At 41.4% G+C, this 24,637-nt stretch overlaps 1 protein-coding gene across 1 annotated transcript in view; it reads right to left on the minus strand.

Moving 5' to 3' along the window:
- Me1 (malic enzyme 1) overlaps nt 1-24,637 on the minus strand; it is a 116,436-nt gene that overhangs the window by 12,716 nt on the left and 79,083 nt on the right. The window contains exons 8-12 of the mRNA XM_085827809.1: nt 20,170-20,267; nt 18,463-18,576; nt 3,350-3,455; nt 1,664-1,806; nt 84-257 (exon numbers count right to left, since the gene is read on the minus strand). Of these exons, the coding sequence (XP_085683935.1) occupies nt 84-257; nt 1,664-1,806; nt 3,350-3,455; nt 18,463-18,576; nt 20,170-20,267 (635 nt within the window). The remainder of the gene's footprint in view (nt 1-83; nt 258-1,663; nt 1,807-3,349; nt 3,456-18,462; nt 18,577-20,169; nt 20,268-24,637) is intronic.

The following is a 24,637-nucleotide window of genomic DNA, read 5'->3' on the forward strand; positions in this document are numbered from 1 at the left end:
TTGACAGACAGCTATGACACTAAATAAATAAAACACCGCACTGGGCAAATCCAGCCTTGGCATGCACTAGCTCTTCACAGTACCTCAGCAGTGGTGAGGAAGACCTTATCATCGATGTGTCTCAGTCCGCAGGCCACCACCCCAAGAGCAACTCCAGGGAATACGTAGGAATTGTTGCCTTGGCCAGGAAACAGAGTCCGTCCATCTGGGAGAGTGACTGGATCAAAAGGACTGCCGCTGGCAAAGATTGCACGTCCCTGCAACACAGACACACACTGCTGATAAGGGAAGTGGGGTGTCTGAGGACAGAACCGTCTGAAGGAGGCTTAGGAGTGTCTAGAGCTTAACTCCTGGTGAGCCCGGGGGCTGTGCTGTTGGTGCTGCCAAGGGGTCAGCGAGGGTGCTTTTTACTCTATATTAACCTGCTCAGGAATGAACTCAGCATAGGACTCCCTAAGGCTGCAATTCTGTTCTCTGCAGTGGTCCAACCACAGGCCCAGTGGCCACATCTGAAGAGGCTTCTAACTGCAAACGTCTGAAGATGAATTTTCGAGATGGTGTGTTAGGTTAGAACTTAATGTCCAGTTTCCTGGTGACTTTCAGTGTTTTACAATACAGAGCATTAGGTGAGAAATAGGTGAGGCCCCCTATTTCTGACACACTGAAGGTTTAAAATACAGCTATATAAGCTGAACTCGCATTACGTATGTGTATGGCAGGAGCTCTAAGCTAAGGAGGACTGTTGACATACACAGAAACAAAGCAATGAATTACACACTTGCTGATCCTACGTGCAAGTACTACACTACGGTTCTGTTACTGCTCAAGGGCTGTGTGTTCTCCCTTGAGGACTTAAAGCTATGGAAGAATGTGAAGAAAACTCAATCTGTAGATGAGATAAAGATTACAGTTACTCAGGATACTGACACCGCCATCCCAGATAAGAGAGAAAGGTGTGGAGTGGCTCCTTGACAAAGCATCATTAGCTCAGCGACCATGAAGGCTTGAAACACCATTACAAAGTCGAGCCAAGCTCCGGCTTGCACACAGTATCATGACTTTGTGCTATGTTTACATTCTCTATTTTATATTTCCAAAATAGAAGTTTTAGATGCATAAAACTCAATCTCATTTTTGTTATGATATTCCCAAGTCTTTGAGGAGAACAAAAGGCCTTCTGCCAAGCTATCAAATATATGTCAGTACAAACACAGTATAAAATTAACTTTTTATTTTTAAAACAGCAAAGTATTGAGTGCCGAGGACCCGATGCCAGTCTGGCTGGGTATCAGCTTAGCTGCCCAGATCCTCCACCCATGGCATCAAAATTCAAACCCAAAATTTAGCTAAGCAAAAATTAAACTGTGGCTTCATTTCGTATGCTTCAGTGCTAAGAAACGGCTAAAGATATCTTCATAACCACCCAAAGTTCAGTCCTTTCCCTTTAATTGTTTTATATTTAAAACTTTCCAAGTCACCCACGGGAGGCTACCATGAAGACCTGCTGAGTTGGTTTATTTCCTGAGGATGAGAAAGAGGAGTCAACACTGACGGAGACTTTCCTGTATCTTTCAGTTCTGATGGGAGTAAGGCTGATGTCGAGGGGTGATCAACACCCGGAGCAGCTCAGGCTTCCGGGAATGACCCATCCTGGACTGCTCACCTTGGTCACCTTGTAGCACTGCTCTGCAGAGCACTCGGCTTTGCTGGTCGGATTACTCAAAGCAAAGATGATGGGCCGCTCGTTGAAGGCAGCCATATCCTTGAGAATTTGTTCGGTGAAAGCACCACCAATTGCAGCAACTCCTACGAAGGAAACAAGAAACGAGGGATCAGAACTATCACTGGTCAGTTCTTCCAAAGGCCCAGGCCCCCAAACAATGAGATATGGCAACTCACTTCTAACAGGACCTAACAAAGCACAGAATGTTCACCCAGAAGCCTAGTGATGAAAAAAATGTTGCTTAAGGCCAATTATCTTTAGGGTTACAAAGCAATAAGTGCCTTTATAAGTCACAGATAAGACATCAGACTCACAAGTCAGAAGTCCTAGTCAGTCATTAGGAACTATGGTTACAAGTGTTTCTATCAGGAAATTAAACTATGTCTAATACATTCTCTCTAAGCAATTTTGAGTAGACCATGGTAACTGTGTCTTTATAAAGCGACATTAGCTATCACCTCATTCCTCTGTGAAGCTGAAATAACCACTCGATAGAAGCAGAATAAAGCAACTAACACACTAACGTAAGAAAGGAGAAAGAAAGGTCTAAGTTAAGTGAAGAACAACCGCATCAGACAACCCTTGTGAAGTTCTTCGTGATTCTGGATCGTTATCCCTGACATCATCAACGACTGCACAAGTGCTGCTAACATTACACTATGACTGAAAGTAGACAGACACACACAGAAAGGGAACAAACGCATAGCTTTCTTCAAGATTTGAAGCACAGAATTTGCAGACATCTGTTCTGCTTTTCTAAAGCAGGGTCTCAGACAGCTCAGACTGAGCTCCTGTCCTGTCCTCCTGTCCTGTCCTGTCCTCCTGTCCTGTCCTGCCCTCCTGTCTGCACTTCCCAAAGCTGGGATGGGATGGGAGGAGTGCACAACACCCACAGCTACACACTACACACTGTACTGTGCACACAAAGGCACAGCATGCACAGCTACACACTACACACCGTACTGTGCACACAAAGAACCACTAGAGAATCTGAGAAAGAATGGAATGATATGGGAAGTGCAAGCCCTGTCTTCTAGGAAGACAGAGCCCCTGGATCTCAGCGTGAGTGGTATATTGTGGGCATGGCTCCTCATGGCATAGCTAGTATACTGTGGCCTCATGGCAAGGCTGTCCTGTGCACCACAGGACTTTTTACCACCATCACAGACATCTACCCATTACAGTTGGCCTTTCCTCTCCTCCTCTCCCTCTCTCCCTCTCCCTCTCCCCCTTCCCCTTCCCCCTCCCCCTCTCCTCTCCTCTCCTTTCTCCACAATCCCCTTCACACTGAAGACAACTAGAACCCATCTCTAGGCACAGCCCAGTGTTCTGGGGGTGAGTTTCCTGCACACTCGGGAGGGCTGTCTACTGTGTAATGAAGCCCGAAGAGCTGAACGTGGCAGGTGTTAGCAGGTTCGCCCAGCACAGGGCCACACACTGGCTCTGTATGTGTATACCGGAAATTACACTAGGAAGGCAGAACGGAATGACACCTCAGTGCCTATGAGGACGCCGCTACTTGGGTGTGTCTATTTTCTTTCTGGATTCCAAAGGTTTATAAATTTTAAAAAGCAAAACAATGCTAAATAGGTCCAATTAAAGGAACAAGAGTAGAAAAATATTTACCTATGAGGGCAGTTGGTTTTATCTTTTGAACAATGGCTTCTAGATTCTTCATTTCTTCATGTTCATGGGCAAACACCTCTTTCTCTTCTGTGAGAGAAGCACGACCCTGAGAAATGCAAATGAAAAGTCAAATTATTGCATCTCTGTGGGCCAAAGGCACAGCTAACATTACATTCATCGTCCTGTGTCCTATGTATGCCATCTATTTGTGAAGCCCTCGTCTAATGGCCACCATATTACTTCACTTGTCCCCTCTGGTTTCTCAAGACAGGGTTTCTCTGTGTAGTCCTGACTGTGTTGAAACTCACTCTGTAGACCAGGCTGGCTTCAAAATCACAGAGATCTGCCTGCCTGTCTTCTTTTTTTTTTTTTTTTTTTTTTTTTTTTTTTTTGGTTTTTCGAGACAGGGTTTCTCTGTATAGCTCTGGCTGTCCTGGAACTCATTTTGTAGACCAGGCTGGCCTCGAACTCAGAAATCCGCCTGCCTCTGCCTCCCGAGTGCTGGGATTAAAGGCGTGCGCCACCACGCCCGGCCTGCCTGTCTTCTTATAGCTGGGATTAAAGGCACGCACTACCATGGCCAGCTTCTCTTGTTCTTTCAACAAATATTCACGTGGAGGATGGTGTCCCACAATGCAAATCCAATGAGAGTTTTGAGACAGAGGCCACACATACTAATTGTTATTTTACACACAAGGACACAGGTTTAGAGACTTAGAGTGATCTAACTTACGACAGGCATTGTCTAAAGCTGCCTTTCACTACAGCACACAACTGCCCAGCAGTTTTCCAAACACTGGATGCCAGACTGAATGTAAACTCTCAGGCCTGAAGCTGGTGCAATCTCCTTATTTAAAGCGTGCGTGCGTGTGTGTGTGTGTGTGTGTGTGCGTGTGCGCATGCATGGGCGCGTGCATAGTCATCGGTATGAGCTTATGCACAGAGTATGAACTAATAATGCTCTAAGTATAGAGAGGTCAGAGACAGTGTTGGCTGCTGGTCCTCATATTCTACCTTGTTTAAGACAGTCCCGCCTCACCACTGTGTACCCCATAAATCAGATTAGCTGACTGGAGGCTTCTAGGAAATCTGTTTCCACTTCCCATCTTACTGTAGGAGTTGTTAGAATTACAAGCATGTGCTTTATGTGGGTAGTGGGGGTTTGAACTCAGGTCCTCATGATTGTGTGGCAAGCCCTTTACCCACTGAGCCATTTCTGAAGCCTAATTTTATTTCCTTTTAAAAGCAATACAGAATCCTAGAAAATCTAAAGCAGATGAACTCTTTCTTCTTGTTTCCCTCTCTGTAAACAAGTAGAGCTGGAGCCTGCACATCATCAAGTCACCAGGGGCTAAAGACACGATGGAAACACAGGAAGGAGGCACTGGGAGCGTCATCAGCTGAGATAAAACCTTCTGGGAAGAGGCCAGAGCTTTGATTCCAAGCCATTGTAATTTTGGAACATTTTATCCGAGCCTGCTACAAACTGCTATTGGTGTGCCACTGCTTTGCATTATAAGTGTGACATTAGATTGGGTGACTTTCCAAAAAGAGAGTACACCACTGGTCACTGCTGTATTCCAGGAAGCTTCCTCCTCCTCCCTGCTCCTTTATCAGCCCAGCTACATCTCAGACACCAGGAAAACAAACCTCCTTTGTTCATTTACAATTAAGCCTGAAGCTCCCAGTTAACACTGCAGGAGGGAACAGCAGCAATAGCAAGTCGGATAGTTCACCCATAGTCTTATTCATCATGTTCACTTGAAAAATTACTCCAATTCCTACTTTTATCAGGAAATACCAAGTTGTTCATAAAACTATGTAGTTAGTGTGCTTTAAATCTAAACGTGTGTTTAAACGTGTGTTTAGTGTGTTTCAATCTAAACGAACTTGATCAGCAGAAACTTCCTTGGTATTGGAGACAGAGTCCAGAGCGTCACACACCTGAGAAAATGTTTTAGGTACTAAAAAGTGTCACTGTCAAACGATCCCAGTCTTTCTTCCTATTTATGAACAGACCGGCTCTTTCCTTCTGATATCGCAAGGTGATCTCAGTAGCACTGTGGAGTTAGGTCTCCAACCCCACACATTAGCTTCAGACTGACAGCAAGTGCACAGACTAGTTCCACATATTTCTTTTGTGTTTGTAACAAGATTTTAAATTGCTTTTTAATAACATTAAAAACCCTTGACAGGGGCTGGTGAGATGGCTCAGTGGGTAAGAGCACCCGACTGCTCTTCTGAAGGTCCAGAGTTCAATTCCCAGCAACCACATGGTGGCTCACGACCATCTGTAACGAGATCTGGCGCCCTCTTCTGGAGTGTCTGAAGACAGCTACAGTGTACTTACATATAATAAATAAATAAATCTTTAAAAAAAAAAAAACCCTTGACAATACTGAAAATTTTACAGTTCTTATAAAATGTGGGGTCCTTTGGGCTTCTCCTATTGACTGCTCGCTCTCAAGCACTGTTAACTTTATAGGTTTATTTCATTTGCATAGCTCCATCACAAGCATTAGGTAGTATACTGGCATGGAAAGAATGAGGGAGCCGAATGACAAGGTTTTAGGAAAAGGGAGACATTTGGTATAGCAAAGAACGTCTCTCGAAGTTAGAGACACAGTGAATGCAACCATCCCCAGTTCCCTGTCCTCCTGTCCTGAGTCTGTGCTCTCCGCTATGTAACTCTGCAGATCTGTCCCCCAAAAGCAGAGGATATCAAAGCTTTTTAGCTCACCACGGGGTTATAGCTCAATGAATCCATCCCTCGTTAAAAATAATTCTCATTACACCTAACTGTGAAACAGCATAGCTTATCCCAGCCTGCATCCAATGTGCTCAGAATCTGAGCACAACATGCACCCTCTAACAAAGGCAACATCCAAGACTGTCCTCCTGGGCACAGCACTGGAGTGCGAGCACCGTTCTGCATCAGAACAGTGAAAGATCCTAAGGGGAGCCATCAAGCTGGGGCGAGTCTTTCCCTTGCCTGTTTCAGTCTTTGGACTGAAATATACAGCTGCCCCCTGGGTCTTAAGAAGAACTAGCATACCCTCCTGTCCCCGGGTAACCTTGCCATTTCTTGTGGTCTGCTGCTGGTACCATCATGGGACGGTACTAGGCAGATGTGGACCCACATTGCAGAAGTTAAAAACCACATAGCAAACAGTACTAGAGCTGTCCACTCTGACCCAGACAGGTGTGAAAAGAAACCACTGTTGTGTTTCATCAAGATGTTGCAATTAAGCCGGGCAATGGTGGCGCACGCCTTTAATTCCAGCACTTAGGAGGCAGAGGCAGGTGGATTTCTGAGTTCGAGGACAGCCTGGTTTACAGAGTGAGTTCCAGGACAGTCAGGGCTGTACAGAGAAACCCTGTCTCAAAAAACCAAAATTAATTAATTTTAAAAAAAGATGCCACAATTACTGAGAATACAGCATTAGGCTACAACAGCAGCTTTAATACTGACTCTGTATGTTGCCATTTTTTTTTTCAAATTTTGTCTTTTAGTTTTATTAGCATGATTTATGTCATTTTATGTGAACTATTGCACAATCCTAGACATTAAAAACATTCCCTATGTATTTTTCAAGTTTTAGTAGCATTTTAATTTAAGACACACATTGTCTCCATGTTCTTGATGAATAGACAGGATGTTCATTTTCTCCGATGATTAAAATTAATCATTTTCCACAAAATGTGGTGAAATTCATAGTGAATGCTTATGAGTTTCCACAGTAGATCTTATCACGTCAAGTTCCACGAAAAGCATGTATGTTGCCATTTTTTTTTTTTTTTTTTTTTTTGGTGGTTTTTTCGAGACAGGGTTTCTCTGTGTAGCTCTGGCTGTCCTGGAACTCACTTTGTAGACCAGGCTGGCCTCGAACTCAGAAATCCGCCTGCCTCTGCCTCCCGAGTGCTGGGATTAAAGGTGTGCGCCACCACGCCTGGCATGTTGCCATTTTTTAACCTAATGTTACTCCTCTGACTTTAGGAATGGACAGCTCCTCTTAGTTTAATAAAAATCAACGCTTTTGCAATTGCTCTTCCTCCTCGGCTTCCTTACTGGCTGGTGGCAAAAATCATCTTGCCTTATTAGAAAGAGAAAAGTAATTCTTGTCATGAAAAACAACAACAAGAACAAAATTTGGAATCTTTGGTAGTTACAGTTTTTAATATCTAAACCATTTCTGAACAATTTCTGAAAACAGAGTGAACTAAAATTTATGGTTAGTTTGATCTTACACAGTAAAATTTCCAGAAGAGATACCAAATAAAATTCTGGCTCGGGAAGACATATATCCTGGGAACAGTAACTCAGCTGCAAGCATTCTAAACATGAATACAATTTTGGCTTACTATTCATTCTCCACAGAAATGCACCCATGGTTGCAGTCATAAAAAGCAAGAAAGCCGCCTATGTTCTGTGGCCCTAAAAGACAAATAATACAGAACTCCACATAGCTCTCAACCTGACCTCTATACTCAAGGTCAAAGGTCACTGTAAAGTGAAAATATTAAAATGTTTAGGAAAGTGTTTAGATGTTGTACTTAAATACTTATTGGTTTATTGCCTATTTACTTACTTAGTGAAGAGCTGGGGTAGATCCCAGGGCCTTAAGATGCTGGGGAAATGCTGCACCTTAACGTTGTAGCCCACACCTAGGCTGCATCACATTATGTCCCAAATTGGAAACCTTCCCATGAGGTGCTAGGAATTCTAACTGTCTGTCAACACTCATTCTCCTGGGCCTTGGGTTGTTCTGTTTTTACTGTTTGTTTGTGTTTCTCATTTTTAATGAGAGCATTTCCATTTAGTCTGTAATGTATACTGGCTTTACCTTCCCCGTACAGGCTGCATCCCTGAGTAACATCAGCACCTTCTGGACAGACGGAAGGATGGGAACTGTTCAATTACGCAATGATGCCCTTAACAAGCAACGAGGCACAGAACCCCAGCACCTTTCAGACCTGACAGTGGCTAGCAGAGGCAGCTGTGAAGCATCTCCCTCCCAGCACACCCCGAGTCTATGTCTGTCTACGCTGTCAGATGCCCCCCGCCCCCTTGCCTCTCCAGCAGCAGGCCTGGAGGTCTCCTGGCAGGCACAGTCACAGTTAAAGAGGAGTTTCCTCACTTAGATGTATGAAGACAACATCAAGGATACTTTGTCCTGACAAGTGCTTGTTATTAATAAATATATTAATAAAACATCTACATCCAAGATCATGGCCATGATGCAGCACGTCTGCCATCCTCACATGCAGGAGAATAAGGTCCAAGTTGGTGGCCAGCATGAGCTACACAGCAATACCCTGGTGTGAACAACAACCAAACTGTGTCTACAAAAATCTTTAAAAGTTGGCAATAGTGTAAATTCAACCATGTTACTTTACATATTTGTTATATTTTATGTAAGCCATTATTCTCAAGTTCCTTGTTGCAATTTTCTTGTTCAATATTTTATCATGACCTTAAATAATTTTATACATAAAACAGATATTTAGTTATAATATCTTTTCCTTTCCCAGTTAGAAACCTTGTGATTTTAATCTGCTCTCCTGGGCCAATGTTGATTCCTTGCAAACAAGGAGCTGATCACTCAGATGTCTTCATCCATCTTTTTTCTTTTCTTTTCTTTTTTTTTTTTTTTTTTGGTTTTTCGGAACAGGGTTTCTCTGTGTAGCCCTGGCTGTCCTGGAACTCACTCTGTAGACCAGGCTGGCCTCGAACTCAGAAATCCACCTGCCTCTGCCTCCCGAGTGCTGAGATTGTCTTCATCTATCTTTTACCTCGAGACTTAAAACTGTCCAAAGTCAAAAGAACAGGCAGCCAGCATTGAAGACTGCAGAGGACCTTGGTCAGTGTTCTTTTGAGGTACCCAGTGGATAGATAGTTCAACTACAGACAGGCAGCAGTGCCTCATCAAAGGCATGCAAACTGCATCAGGTATATAGTTTTAGATAAACTGCCAATGAACTAGATAAAAATAGAAATTGATTCCCTTTCTAAAATCACAAACCAAAAAGTAGCCATGCATATGTGAAAATAAAACTAATATAAATTCTTAGAAGTCATTTTTGACAGTAGCTTAGTAGCCATACTCAAATTAGTATAAATTGTTATTACTAAAAATAACATGTAAGAGTTGGGTTATACTAAATATGGACCAGAAACCTTAAAAACGAAATTTGAAATAGTTTAAAAACCTGAAATGACATAATCTAATGTTATGCACATTTTATAAAGTAGCACAATATCCTAGATTGTACAAGATGGCAAAATAAAAAAACAATCTAGTTGTAATTTACAGTAATGTTCTCCTCTCTATAAACTATAATTAATATGCTAACAGCTTGTAACAATTTGTTGTCTAGAGACCTAACTAAAGAGCGAGATGCATTTTGATACATGGTAAATTCCTGCTACTTCAAAAGTTTTCACAAGATTTAGGAAAAGAGAAGGACAGAGAACAGCTTTCAGCTCAGTGAAGGTAGAACGGGGCTGTGGGTGCTCCGGCCCCTCCACCCACTGCAGGGCTTCGAGCCCTTTGACGCTCTCTCACATCTTGCTTTCTCCACCTATGAGCTGGCTGGATCATTGATGACGGCCAAACAGATGAACTATATTGGAGCTTTTTCCAAAACTGAGAGAATACCAATAAACTAAGGAAAAATAGACTCCTCAGTTGGGCTTCCAAGACTAACTCAGTTCTAACTCAATCCCTGAGTGAGGCCTCATGTGTCCTTTTCCAAACATTTTAGAGCACTAAGGGAACAGAGGCACAGCTCCACACTGTCACTCTTGGCAGCCTGGTCAGGTCCTTTCATCTCTTAGGGACTCTGCAACTTGGTCTAAATCAGGATTCATGGCATCGATACAGAAAGGAATTTCAGAATTAGTCAATTTCGAGCAAAACTGGAGATTTAATTTTTTTAATTATTATTATTAATTATTATTACTATGATAATGATGATGTGTTGGGGACAATGTGTGTACTACCTACAGTACATGTGTGGAGGCCAAAGAATAACTTGTGAGAGTTGGTTTTCCTCTTCCAATGCTACATGGACTCTGGGGATTGGACTGGGGTCCCCAAACTTGCAGTGCAAGAGGCATTACCTGCTAAGCTATCACACTGGCCCATACTTAGAAACGTTATTAAAGACATTTTATAAACTTAAGCCTGAGTGCTGGGAGAAAAATAGGGGCTTAGAAAGAAAGACACACCCAAGAGCATGATGTGGGCTTCTCCAAGAGAAACTACACACCCCAGCACGGGCTCCTAAAGGCAGAGTCACCACTGTGTTACAATTAGCACATACACCCTTCTGATGGCTCTCGTTTTTCATGTTCTCTCTCCTTTGATAAGTGAGGTTCTAGAGTGGCTCCAGGGTTGCCTTAGTCAAGAGATAACCTGATACAATAATATCGGAAAGCTCTTGGGCTGAACAAGTTCCGTATGTCTTTTTCCTGTAACTAGGGTTTCTTGTAAGATTCCTAGAAACTACAGTTCAGTCAGGACATGGCTGTAAGCAGCTCATCACTGGGCAGCACTCTTGCTTCTCCACTGGGAGAGGCTTCAGATGGATGCCTGGGCAGGAGGCTCCTCTCCCACCTGTCCCCAAGATGTCCCCTCTCTTTCTATCCTGCCTCAGTTTCCCTCCCAGGTGATGAGGAAAGATGGCTTTGAGAAGCAGTCTTCTAGCTGATTAGGCATAACCCTATCAGATACACTTCTTCAAGACATACGTTTTCAGAAAACTATAAAATGATGCATTCCAACAAGAAGGAATGAACACATAAGTTTGTAATCACAGATTTCTGGTAATACTGTAGTGGAAACAACCCGAAATTAATGAAAACATTTATGTCCTTGGAACCTCTAATTTCCCTAGAATGCAAAGCAAATCAGAAGAAGTCACCGACAACACCGTACTAAACATCTCCAAGCTGCTCCAGTATATGGTTTTAAATAAGTCTGCCACTTATCTCCATGAAAATGGAAAGATGTGTGTTTTATTGCAGACATCTTACTTTATTAATCACAGAAAGCCCTGGCAGGTCTTGGCCATGGAAGGCAGGACTTGGCAGAACGTACTCTAACTACTAAGACGTATCAGTCTCCCGCAGCCCAGTCCTCACAGAATTTTTCTGGTGTGACTGACAAATGCTGACTGAACCCTGAAAGACAGCCAGGAGTCATGGAACAGTAATATTAGCATTGCTGAAGGCTCTACTGGACACAAGCAGAACCAAGAGACAAAAATTAATGTGCTGAGTATTTTCCATGCCACTTTCACAGTTGGTTTGATGGAGTTTAAAGAAACAACCAGGATGGGGCAGCCCTGTCTACTGCAGCTGTTGCCTGTAACTTTTCTAATTTATTCAAATTTTCCTCCTTTTCCCACCCAAAACATACTTCTATGCCAGTTACTTCCCCTGAATGTACAAAAAGTCTCTTTTTTTTCTATTTTACCTTATTATAGGCAGATAATGGAGTCTTGGGGGGCCCCAGATGGGGTTTCTAGGTCCTGAGTTGGACCAAGGATACACAGACAGAAATGGTAGAAATAAGACAGTTGATTAATATAGATGGCACTCCCCAGCAAGGAATTATGTGTGTGTGTATCTTTATGTGTATATGTATGAATAATATGTAATGTGTGAGTGCACGTGTATGTGGTATATGTGTGTATGTGCATATGTGTATATTTAATGTGTGAGCAAGTAAGCACATATATTTGATATATGTGTGAGTGTGTGCTATGTATGTATGCACATATGTATGTGTCCAGCGGTGCCTGTGTCTGTGTTGGGCAGATTGAGCTATCTGTATGATGATGGACATTTTTTTCTGTATACATTGTTAGATGTCAGCCTCTGGTAGAAGGGGTTTCCAGTCTTTTGCACACATGCACACTCACATACATGCACACACATGTACATGCATGCAAACACATGGACTCATGCCCTACTTACTCTTTTGCCACAACCCCATTCTCCACTTTCAGGAACAGTTACTTTTTGCCTTCTTTTAGCAGAGTGTTCATAGAGATCTGTTTACCCAGAAAGCGCAGTTTGGTAGCCTGCCTCCTCTCCTTTTCCCCTCCCCACTCTGCCCACTCCCCTTTCTGTTCTTCCTTCTGTCCTTGTGCCAAACATATTAGGAATAGTTAGAAATTTCTTTGTCAGGTTGCCTCTTTAATCCACCCTCTATTTTGTGCTGACTCTTATTACAAGAAGATGCAACCAAATTAAACATGCTTTTTCAAACACACTTTAGATATAGGATCATAGGAAGTGAACATCACCAATACTTAATTCTGCATGTTAAATATCAAGTCATTATTTTCTGTTTAAAAAAAACCACATGCATATAATCAAAGCGTGTTATTCTTATGAATACCTACAAATGCACAGGTCATCATTTATTTGAATTGAAAAGGTAGAAAGTAATCAAACTGGATACTTGTTTCTAAGCTACAAAGTCCCTCAGAGCATATGGAAAGTGTCACCACTGTTGAGTGGGACACTGCCACTCTCAGATTCTAACAGAACAGGGGAAAGAGAAACTTCACAAGGCTTGGAGTTTCTAGCCCTAAACATTTTTTTTTCAAAAAGAAAAAATAATATTATTTCAACTATCATGATAGCACATAGCATGCCTGTGTTCACTATCTCTTCTAGTGGAGCTAAGAAAAACACAGTGTAAATAGAAAAACATAGTGAAGTAAATTACTTAGAATAGAAGAAAATAAAGCTGAGATCACATTACCCTGAGACCAGCCTGTTACATGAATGTAAGTTCACAGCATACTCTCTGCTTTAGTGTTCTGTCTAAGCACTGGGCTGGCTCATTAGCACAAGTCACTTAAGCAAGGGCTGAGTGTGGCCCCGTCTGTGTTTTGCACTCCTGTCCACTCCACTCTGGCAACACTCAGCAAGTGACATTGTGAGAGACCTGTTCCTCACATTATTCTTCCTTGTTGTCATCTGGGAAGATTTTTATAGACATGTATATTTAGTAAGTACTGGATTATTTATACTAAAATGTATTAATTTAGGTGATTAAATGGATAGAAATTAGTTCTCACTATATAAAATACTAAAGAAGGGTATTTGAAGATCATCAGTAACCTAGCAATTGACCCCAACTATACTAGTACTGATGAGTTAGTTATGTTGGATTAGATTATGTTATATATTACTGACATTCTATAGCATAAACTCCTACTGCACATATGGCTACAGGCAAATGGTAGGAAGGAGTTTCAAAAATACTCTACTTTAAATTTTATGATTCTCTTAATATATTATGAACAGGCCCATTATAAGCTAATAAAACTAATTCTGACTCTCAGGAGATATGTAAAGACTAACTTAAGATGAAAACCAGCATGCAAAAGAATCATATAAATTAGAAAGCAAGAGTATGCTAACTTTCTAGCTTGCCTAAAATTAGTTTCTCAGCAAAAATCAATATACGATTTCTAGCTGTTTAATGGCATGTAGCATTGATTAATTGAAACTTAGAATATCTGTTTTATATTAAATAGTATACAGGCTAACTATTAAGTATACAACAGTCTTTTAAAACATACCTTTATCTTTGCAAGTATTATACACACAAACACACACACACACAGACACCTTTTAATGTTGGCAGGTGAAAGACACATTGCTGTCTGGATCTAACCAACAATTGGAGTCATTCCTAGTACTGCAGTCCATGGAACCTAGAGTTTCAGCTCACTAGACCTATGTTAAACTTATGCTAATTAGCTATGCACGCTTGTATAGATTTCACATTAAAATGTCACTCATGAACTCCCACTATGTGGGCTATTGAATGCTGTACATTCCTGAGACAACATAATTTATGTAGTTGCTTTATGTGGCATCTAACGATGGTCCCTACATTCCTCTTTCCAGCTCTGATCTTATCCTAAACGTCAGTCCTAGATCTCCAATGGCTGAGGAGACAGTTCCACTGCAGTCTCCACAGGTATCCTGAGCTTGCTCTGTGAACTCATCTCACTGTGCCCCTCACACTAGCTTCTCTTTATAGGAAGACATCCTGGGGGGAGTCCAGCACGACTGTCCTCTACCCTGTGCCCCCGTCCCATTTCCTAAGCTCTTGGTACACCAGCCCTTCCTTGTAAACACCTATGGAATCAAGACTCTCATTCAAACCTCTGATATTTTCTGTGGATTACGGCAACAACTCTGAACCTAGTTTCTTTCTTTCTTTTTTTTTTTTTTTTTTTCGAGACAGGGTTTCTCTGTGTAGCCCTGACTGTCCTAAAACTCACTTTGTAGACCAGGCTTGCCTCAAACTCAGAAATCTGCCTGTCTCTGCTTCCCAAGTGCTGGGATTAAAGGCGTGCACCACCACCACCCAGCTCCGAACCTAGTTTCTTTTACTCACTGTACCTCCTCTCAAACCACCCTCCACAATGCCGTCAGGATGACAGAAAAGGCAAGTGTCTCTGCTCACTCCTCTTCAGGACTCAGTGCCATGTGTCACCTGTGTCACCTGCCCTGTGTTTCCTTTCTACTCTTTCCACATTCAGTCTCTTACTGCAGAGGAAGTCACATGCTGCGTTGTCACCAGAAAGCTGCTCATTCATTCATTCATTCATTCAGCAAACTACTATCAGGTGTGAACTAGTTATGTGTGAACTATCAGGTGTGTGTGTGACCAAAGACCAGGAGGAGACACACGACCCTTAGTTTCTGTCAGGACTCCCCAAGGCCAGCCACCACACTTTCCTTTCAGTTTCATGTCCCTGGAGACTCCACAGTAATTATGAACTCTTCCTTGTCAACTTAGCCTTGCAAAGGCCTGTGCTCGGGGGAGTGCCTCAGTCTTGTTCCACATCTCCCTCTGTGACACTTCTGTAACAGCGCTTTCCTATCGCTCTGTAACTGGTAACTTGACTTTTCCCCTTATGCTGTAAGCATCCTGAATTCAAGTGCCTTATTATGTACTTATTAGAATCCAGAACAACTGATTAGTGGAAACTTTTATTCAGTGAACATTATTCCCCAACTGCAATATCTATCATGTGACTATGGTATATAATTGCTTATAAGCATTCTGATTCTTTTTTTTCTTTTTTTTTAATTAGGTTATTTATTTCATTTACATTTCCAATGCTATCCCAAAAGTCCCCCACACGCTCCCCCACCCACGCACTCCCACTTCTTGGCCCTGTCATTCCCCTGTACTAAGACATATAAAGTTTGCACAACCAATGGGCCTCTCTTTCCACTGATGGCCAAATAGGCCATCTTCTGATACATATGCAGCTAGAGACACGAGCTCCAGGGGGTACTGGGTAGTTTATACTGTTGTTCCACCTATAGGGTTGCAGATCCCTTTAGCTCCTTGGTTACTTTCTCTGTGATCCATCCAATAGCTGACTGTGAGCATCCACTTCTGTGTTTGCTAGGCCCCAGCATAGTCTCACAAGAAACAGCTATATCAGGGTCCTTTCAGTAAAATCTTGCTAGTGTATGTAATGGTGTCAGCGTTTGGAAGTTGATTATGGGATGGATCCCTGGGTATGGCAGTTTCTAGATGGTCCATCCTTTCATCTCAGCTCCAAACTTTGTCTCTGTAACTTCTTCCATGGGTGTTTTGTTCCCAATTCTAAGAAGGGGCAAAGTGTCCACACTTTGGTTTTCGTTCTCCTTGAGTTTCATGTGTTTAGCAAATTGTATCTTGTATCTTGGGTATTCTAAGTTTCTGGGCTAATATCCACTTCTCAGTGAGTACATATCATGTGAGTTCTTTTGTGACTGGGTTACCTCACTCAGGATGATGCCCTCCAGGTCTATCCATTTGGCTAGGAATTTCATAAATTCATTCTTTTTAATAGCTGAGTAGTAATCCATTGTGTAAATGTACCACATTTTCTGTATCCATTCCTCTGTTGAGGGGCATCTGGGTTCTTTCCAGCTTCTGGCTATTATAAATAAGGCTGCTATGAACATAGTGGAGCATGTGTCCTTCTTACCGGTTAGAACATTTTCTGGATATATGCACAGGAGAGGTATTGCTGGATCCTCCGGTAGTACTATGCCCAATTTTCTGAGGAACCGCCAGACTGATTTCCAGAGTGGTTGTACAAGCTTGCAATCCCACCAACAGTGGAGGAGTGTTCCTCTTTCTCCACATCCTCGCCAGCATCTGCTGTCACCTGAATTTTTGATCTTAGCCATTCTGACTGGTGTGAGGTGGAATCTCAGGGTTAGAAACAAGTCCTAGAAAACTAAACTTGCTGGTTGCCAGGCGTGGTGTGCACACCTTTAATCCCAGCACTCAGGAGGCAGAGGCAGGCGGGTTTCTGGGAGATGGAGGCCAGCCTGATCCACATAATGAGGTCCAGACCATCCAAGGCTACAGAGTGAGACCCTAACTCAAAAAAAGTAAACTACACCCAACACCTTTAAATTGACAGCTATACATATACTTTCTCTCCCTTTAAGAGAAAATTTATCAATTATGCATATTTTAAACATTTTTCTGGCATTTAAGAATTACAATTGTTAAGAACTTGGAAAATACAGAAAGGCCCTACAAACAAAGTTAGTTTTAGGAGTAAGAGATATAGCTCAGTAGTGCAACGTTTGCTAGGATGTGTGAAGTCCTGGGCTCAGATGCCAGCATCATAAATTAACAATGTAATAAGAGCACTGGAAAGTCTAATGCAGTTGAGATTTGTCATCTGTGACTTTTGAACATCATATATTTAAATCACATACTATATAAAATATGCAGTTTCTTTTTATCTGACATTCTGAATCATTTAATATTCTATTTAATGCTCTTTAAAAACAGTTTTAGACATTTTTATTATACTTATGGCTATTCCACAATCTATTTGACAATTATATTTTGGAAGTATAAAGACCATAATTAAAATTAAGACATGATTAAACATCACTACTGCAAATATTATCTTAATAATATCCCCACTTCTAAAATAATGTAAATAATGTATACATGCTAATTCCAGGACAGACTTCCTAGAGTAAAGACTACTGGCTCGGCAGTACAAACTTTCCAAAGCTCTGGACACACCCAAGTCTCATTCAGATCATTTCCATGCAGTGCAGCAGAAGGCACAGCTATCTCTGATCAATCGTCACATAAAGGGGGTTAGGTGGACTTTATAGCAGTTTTTAAAAAAGTGACAAAAAGCGGCAACAGCAGTACATCTGCCAGGTCACATACCTGTCCCTACCAAGTTTTCACAAGAACCACACAGATGAGGCCTTTCTGTCACCATAAAGGGGAAACCGGCTCATTCCAACAGCCCATGGATGAAAAGTCTCTCCCACAAAAATCCCTTCCAAGCCTTCAAGAACTGAGGCAAAGTAGCAGGTAAGCGGGCAGCCCTCTCTCTCCTTCCTTCCTAACTGGCTGAGTTTAACAGACAGCTCTTTCCAGAGTTCACTGTATCAGTGTCTTCATCCAACTTCCTCCATGAAAAACGGAACCAGTTCTAGTAGGTGGATGATCCAGAGTCACAGGGATTTTACTCATAAATGGAAGGCATTCCTGAGACAGCTTTCTTCTCTATTCAGAAGCATTATTAGTAAATCTGAATGGCAAGGCTTGAGTGCATGTGTGTGTGCGTGTGCGTGTGTGTGGGCGCATATGTGTATGTATGCACATGTGTGTGTACATGCACAGGTATACAGGTGCATGTATAATGTAAGGGTTTAATGGCGGTCAAGGACAACTTCAGGAAGCACTCTTTATCCACCATCTCCCATCTCCTTGTTTCACACAGGTTTCACACTGACCTAGACACTTAGTAGGTTATATTACCTGGCCCAAGAGCTCCAGGGATCCACCTGTCTTGGCCTCCTTAGTACTTGAATTCCAAGCTTAAGCCACTGACCTGGGCTTTTTGAAATTTAAGTTTTGGGGCCTGAACATAGGTGCTTGTTTGAGTACAGTCAGTGCGTCACTAACTGATCTCTCCAACCTATAAATGCTAATCTTTCAACACAGCATTTTAAAGGGGCAGTGGGTACAACGGCAGTCTGTGGAACAGTCATTAGGACAGGCATACACAGTGACTTTTTTTCTTACCTTAACTATTAATCCTTTTGAGTCAACCAACCATATCTTCTTTCTAGCATTCTCCTTTGATAAACCTTCTTTCTCCATGGCCATAACAACCAAGTGAGCAATCCCCAAGGCAGCCTGAAAAGAAGGCATGAAAATAAAGACTTTAAAACTTGTTTCACATATCTTATCAAGGGTTACTCATGGCCCCATTTTGTCCATTAGTAAGGAATTGCAAAGCAGCTCTGTCCACTGAGTATCAGAGTCATTAATTCATACAAGGAGCTAAGCATTCTTGTGACATTTGCGTGTGCAAAATGACCACCATTAACTCCTTTTAATTACAACACAACTACTATGATACAGTTTGCTAGTGAGCACAGATATGCTAGCGACATCCCAAAGTCAGTATATCTGATCCTATCTCTACAGTCAAAGCGAGCACAATAAGAAAGCACCACCCTGATCACAATCAACCAGTCAGCCTGGCTCACTGGAGCGCCTGGCTCACCGTCGGGACTAAAGCAGCCTGCTTGTCTGGATGGGGTCTTGGCCAATTAGCAGCAAAAAACTGAAAGGAAATACATGTTGCCCAGCATTTACTCCCTCTCTTCATTTAGGCAGAGTATAGCACAATTTCTTCCAATATTGAAGAAACCATCTTATTTGGAATTTGATGAAGTCTGTAATAATCTATGAAATGCCACAGACCTCACATTTTCTGGAATAAACCAAGGCCCGTGAGTCAGCAAACCAGGAATATTGCTCTTCCTGCTGAGAATCAAGAACTGACCTGTGTCATTCACCAGAAACTTCTGTAAATAGAGAAGGCCTTACCAGAATAAAGGCAGCAAGGAACAATCTAGAAAGGAGGCCCTTACATATGAGGGTTGTTAGGTAGGCTGGGTTGTAGTCTCTTTGGAAGTGGATCTGTGAATTCATTCTGAGTGCTTTAACATATTCACTGTAGTTCTAGGACTTATGTTTAAAGGAAAACACAGAATACACATTTCTACCCATGGAACATCTTGTTTTGTTTATAAGGATATTAAGTTTAATTTCTTTTTCTCAAAATGACTGTCTAGCCATGGTATTTTCTCATTTTTGAATTCTGTAACTCTACAGAGATTTGAAAGTTTTCTCACAAAATTTAACATTTTATTCTTCTGTTTGGGAGGTGAATTGGCTTTCTTCTTTTAAATGAGTACTAACAATAATTTCAACAAAGTATATAATTTGGTCTTATGTAATTTTCTTACAATGGTGCCAAATGCCTTATAATGTTGACTAGCTTTGATGTACTATGTATCTGTAATTCAAAATGACTTTCCTTAAAAAAAAATGTATAGTTATATATGTAAAGGTTGGACTGCACTGCGAGTGTGGCTATGAATACTCTGGACTATGACATTGGGGGACAGGTATATTAACTTAAATACACTGAGGTTATCATATACAACACACATTGGAAATTTCATTCTGCATCAAGCCTTAAGCATGAATAACAAAGTCAAGGGTAACATTTGATAATCTCTTGAATTTTAAACTGAAAATGTTTTTACATTTCCAGAGTCTCCTACAATGACATAAGATGCCTTAAAACTTAGCGACTCTTCAGTCTGTAGCTGTACTATATAACTCTATGAGAGCACCTGAGACCTGGTATAAGTACTGGGCTAAAGCTAGCTGCACGTTAGTTAAAATGCAGTAAACAGTACACAGGGCAGATACCTCTCCAGCTCCCTGGAACAGCACTGTCTGATCAGAGAGCTTGTTCTTGGTTATTCGAAGAGCTGCAAGGAGACCCGCAACCGCAACAGACGCTGTTCCTAAAACAAGCGATAAATATCCTTGAGCAATCCTCAGTTGGGTCCTGCCACATTCTAAGCCTTTATTCACATCTTAAATCATTACATGACAGAAAGAGAACCTGTGTTTAACTGTCCCTATTCTAGCATATGGCAAGAAACATCAGTATTTTAGGACAGTTGCTTAAATCCTTAAAAACTCTTCAAAAAGAAGACCCTGGAGCTCATTTTGAGAGGGTAGCATGAGTTTGGGTTCTGCTTGGTTTTCATTTGAGTTCTGTACAGATAGTTGTGAGCCAACATATGGATGCTGGGAATTGAATTCAGGACCTCTGCTCGCTCAGGCCCCACTCATTCCAGCCCAAAGATGTATTTATTATTATACATAAGTACACTGTAGCTGTCCACAATTCATTATGGGTGGTTGTGAACCACTGAGTGGTTGCTGGGATTTCAACTCAGGACCTTTGGAAGAGCAGTCAGTGCTCTTACCCACTGAGCCATCTCACCAGCCCGAGTTTTAGAGTTTTAAGGCAGTATCTCATGTACTCCTTGCAGGACTCTCAAACTTGCAATCCTTCTGCCTCAGCCTCCTAAGTGCTGGGATTATAGGCATATGTCACCACACCTGGACTGAGTTTGGATATGATATGGATTTCAGGTCATCTGCTCACTAGATAGAAGAATTTAGAGATAAATTTTTGTACATCTGTTTTGCTCATTTGTAAAATGATTTTATTGTCTGACACAGAAGAGGAATTCTTGCTGTTGAATTTTTCTACCTAAGTATTGTTGAGGCTTTGAACTCCACATGAAGGAGGCGCATAGTAAATGCTGGCTACTCACGGGGTGGAGGCAATACCGTTCAGACATATTTGGAATTTAATGTTTACATTTGAACAATTAACCATTAATGGCAATTGAAATCTCCTTTTTACTGTATCCTTTAACTGTCGTTCTACCTATAATTCCTCTCAGACCCCTAGTTGCTAACTGAATGCATGTGAGGTAGGTACGGCTGTTCTCATCACATGGCAGGTACAGGAGTGGCAACTGTCTAATGGCAGGACTTGAGCGTGTCCGCAGGCCATGGAGCACTGCTCTGGCTTTGAACATGATTACACCACTCAGTCTCTTCAAGGTTTCTTCCTGATATATAACTGCAGTGTCTTGCAATTCCTTCCACCCATATAGACATTCTATCTCCAAAATAACACTCTACTGTTTCAATATCACCCAGGTGAGTGCAAAGTCTAGCCAAACTTTAAATACTTTTACTCTGGTTAAAACCCAGATCTGAATAGACGCAATAAGACCACTGCAATGCAGATGAACTGTGGTAAGCTATATATTTACACAAACCCACAGTTTTGTCCATAATCGAAAAAGAAAGTCTAAAGAGCTGACGATGTGATTCAGTGTTGAATGTTTGTCTAGTACACATAAGGCCTGAGTTAAATCCCCAAAACCACACAAAAAAAGAAAATCTGTATAAAATATGGCTGACTTATCTAAGAAATATGCCATGATGTCCATCTCATGCACCCAGCTACAGTCCTGAGAAACGTTACAGATGGAGCTGAGGAGACAGGCATGCAGCTATGGTGAGTGGTTACTCACAGGAAGTACCTTAGGCTAGCTCTGGCCTGGCCTCTTTTGATGAAAATGGGTCCAAACCTAAGATGTAAGGAACTGTAAGCTCACTTCCAACTCTCAGATCATACGATCCCAAGATGTCTACTGATTGTCCAAGGGTCACAGATTTAAATTGCTGAAGAGTCAATTTTGGAACATTACTAGCATCACTATACTTTAATATTTTTATTCTATTTTATTTTTCATGGAACTGGACACTTGGAGACAGACACAGAGATTTTGCTATTGTCTAATTACAATGTGCCATTGCTGTGTGACGGTGCTAGCTCATTCTACTAAAAGTCAAAATGCTTGACTGCAGACTTAACTTATGATCACCATAAGTCAGGCAGAATGAGTCGCTTCTCGCTGTCCTGGATTTCTAGTCATTATACGTGTATTCTACAGCATTCCTAGTGACACAGTGGACACAGTTCTCTTTATAGCATCAGCTTATGAGATCAGAACTGAATGTAAATACGATGCTTCTACCCAGGCTGGGACTACTGTCAATTTCTTTATAGAGAAGCAACTGCAAAAAATTAAAATTTTATAAAAATGTGTTTGCAAAATAAATTACATAATTGTTTTTTCGGACTCTCAAAAATGTAAAACTATGTTTTAAGTTACATGAATGTGCACTTGAATGTGTGTGCATCTGAGTGCCTAGGAGATAGTGTTGCATGGATGCTGGGATTTGAACTCTGGTCCTACAGAAGAAGAATAAATGTTATCACTGTGGAGCCATTCCTCCAGCCTCCAAGCTCAGAGGTTTTTGAGCCCTGACATGACGCCAGACATCCTGCACCTGATCTTATAGGATGAGTAGCAGTGAGAATGCAAGGTCTGACATGCTGAGCAACATCATCTGTGACCTACATATATATGCACCCTGCACACAAAGGAACTTTGTGTTTAGAGTTAGATTCCAGTCTCAAAATGTCTCATTTTGTATGTGAATGTGAGTATATATAGTAAATATAGATGTATAGCTATAATACATATGTATAAATATATAAATACATATTCTAAAATCATGAAAAATATGAAACTCAAAATGTTTCTGCTACCAAATATGGTGGACAAGGGCTACTCAATCCCAGCATGAATTTGCACATAATGTGTCTTTGACGTCTACAGAAGTTAAGTATTTTGCTGTGCTTCTGCTGTGGTTATAAATCTCTCTAATCTTTTGCCAAAGAATGACCTCAACTGTGAACATGATAATCTCAGTTTATAGCTAGATGATCAAAAGTTCAAGGCTAGCCTATCTCAAAACAACTGCAATAATATCCGACCTCTAATGATACGCTGGCATAGTAATTTGTTAAATCTAGTAATTGTTAAATTAGTACTAAAAATGACTTTACGTAACTAATGAGATCAATTTTTAATGAAATAAATCCTCGTGTGCTATATAAAGATCAGATGCCACAGAAGTGTTGAGGATGTGGGTGAATTTACACAGGCCGGCTGACGGTTAGAGCAGGCACCACCTGTTCACAGCAGTGCAGAGCGTTCGAGATGCCCACAGCCTCGGGTGGAAGGGCACAGAGCAGCCAAAGCATGTGCAAGACACAAGGGCAGGGATGCTTCCCTGTGGAAAGTGGGAGAAAGCACACACAACTAGGGTAGTTCCCTACAAACAGAAAAACAGATTTAAAAACAAACAAGCAAGCAGAGAGATGACCAGAAGCATCAGGCACAGTGGGAGGCAGGGAAGAACGCTGCACTGAAAAAGATGAAGTGAAATTTATTTACTCGCTATGGAGGAGCACACACATGCCAGCTTCTTTTTAACACAAAGACTACTATGAGAAAGCGACTGCCAGCAGACAGAGCAGACCAGAACCTCCACAGAGTAAGAGAAAGGCTAAAGAACAGGGAACTCCCTGATGAGATAGTCTAAAGCATAAAATGACATTAAAGCAAGCCCAATGTCACTTATTATTATTTCATATTACTGGTATAGTTAGCTACACTATTCTTTAATCAAATACTTTTCATAAATAGTATCATTAAATAACACATCTGTTTCAAAAGAAGGAAGAGGAGAAAGTCCCTTCAAGGACAGGATGCAAAAGCACTTATATACAGGGCTGAAATGGTTACATAATTGTTTTCATTGACAACATCCCTGGGCATGATGGGAAAACATAGAGTTCAAGAGCTAAGACAAACACGTGGAGAAACCCTGTCACAGGGACAGTTCTGTGTGGAGAGATGCTGACAATGGTTCACTCACTCTGGTCAAAGCTCCAGGGCTTCCCATACATAGGCCTTCCCTAAGGGATTAGATGCATTTTCTCAAACCTGTATTTTCCCTTCTGAGGGTAGCATTGTTTTAAAATTCCTATGAGGAAATAGGTAAGTGCTATGTGTACAGGCAGCAAGAGTGGAAACCCAGCAATTTTACTGCCTCCACGCTGGTAAGCCTGGCGGTGCTCCAGCATCTTCAGCACACCTCACACGTTTCTCTGGACCTCAACTTGATTTGTAGGCTTCACTTCCAATGTATCCAGGCCTTAACCTTAACTAATGATCCTGATAGACAGAAACTATCAGTCAAATTTCTGGTTTGGTGATTTAGCCTTCTTAAACTTAATTCTGGTTCTCATTCATTTCGAATAATGCTTCTCTATCATATAATACTAGTCTTAACATTCTTATACATATTTCTGCGATTACCACAAAAATGCAAATGTAAAAAATACTGTAGGGGAAGGAGATGTAGGTTTGTTGTTATGTTATTTTTG

Source organism: Mus caroli, unplaced genomic scaffold (genome assembly GCF_978045245.1).
Source record: "Mus caroli unplaced genomic scaffold, Mus_caroli_1 scaffold_11, whole genome shotgun sequence".
NCBI lineage: Eukaryota > Metazoa > Chordata > Mammalia > Rodentia > Muridae > Mus > Mus caroli.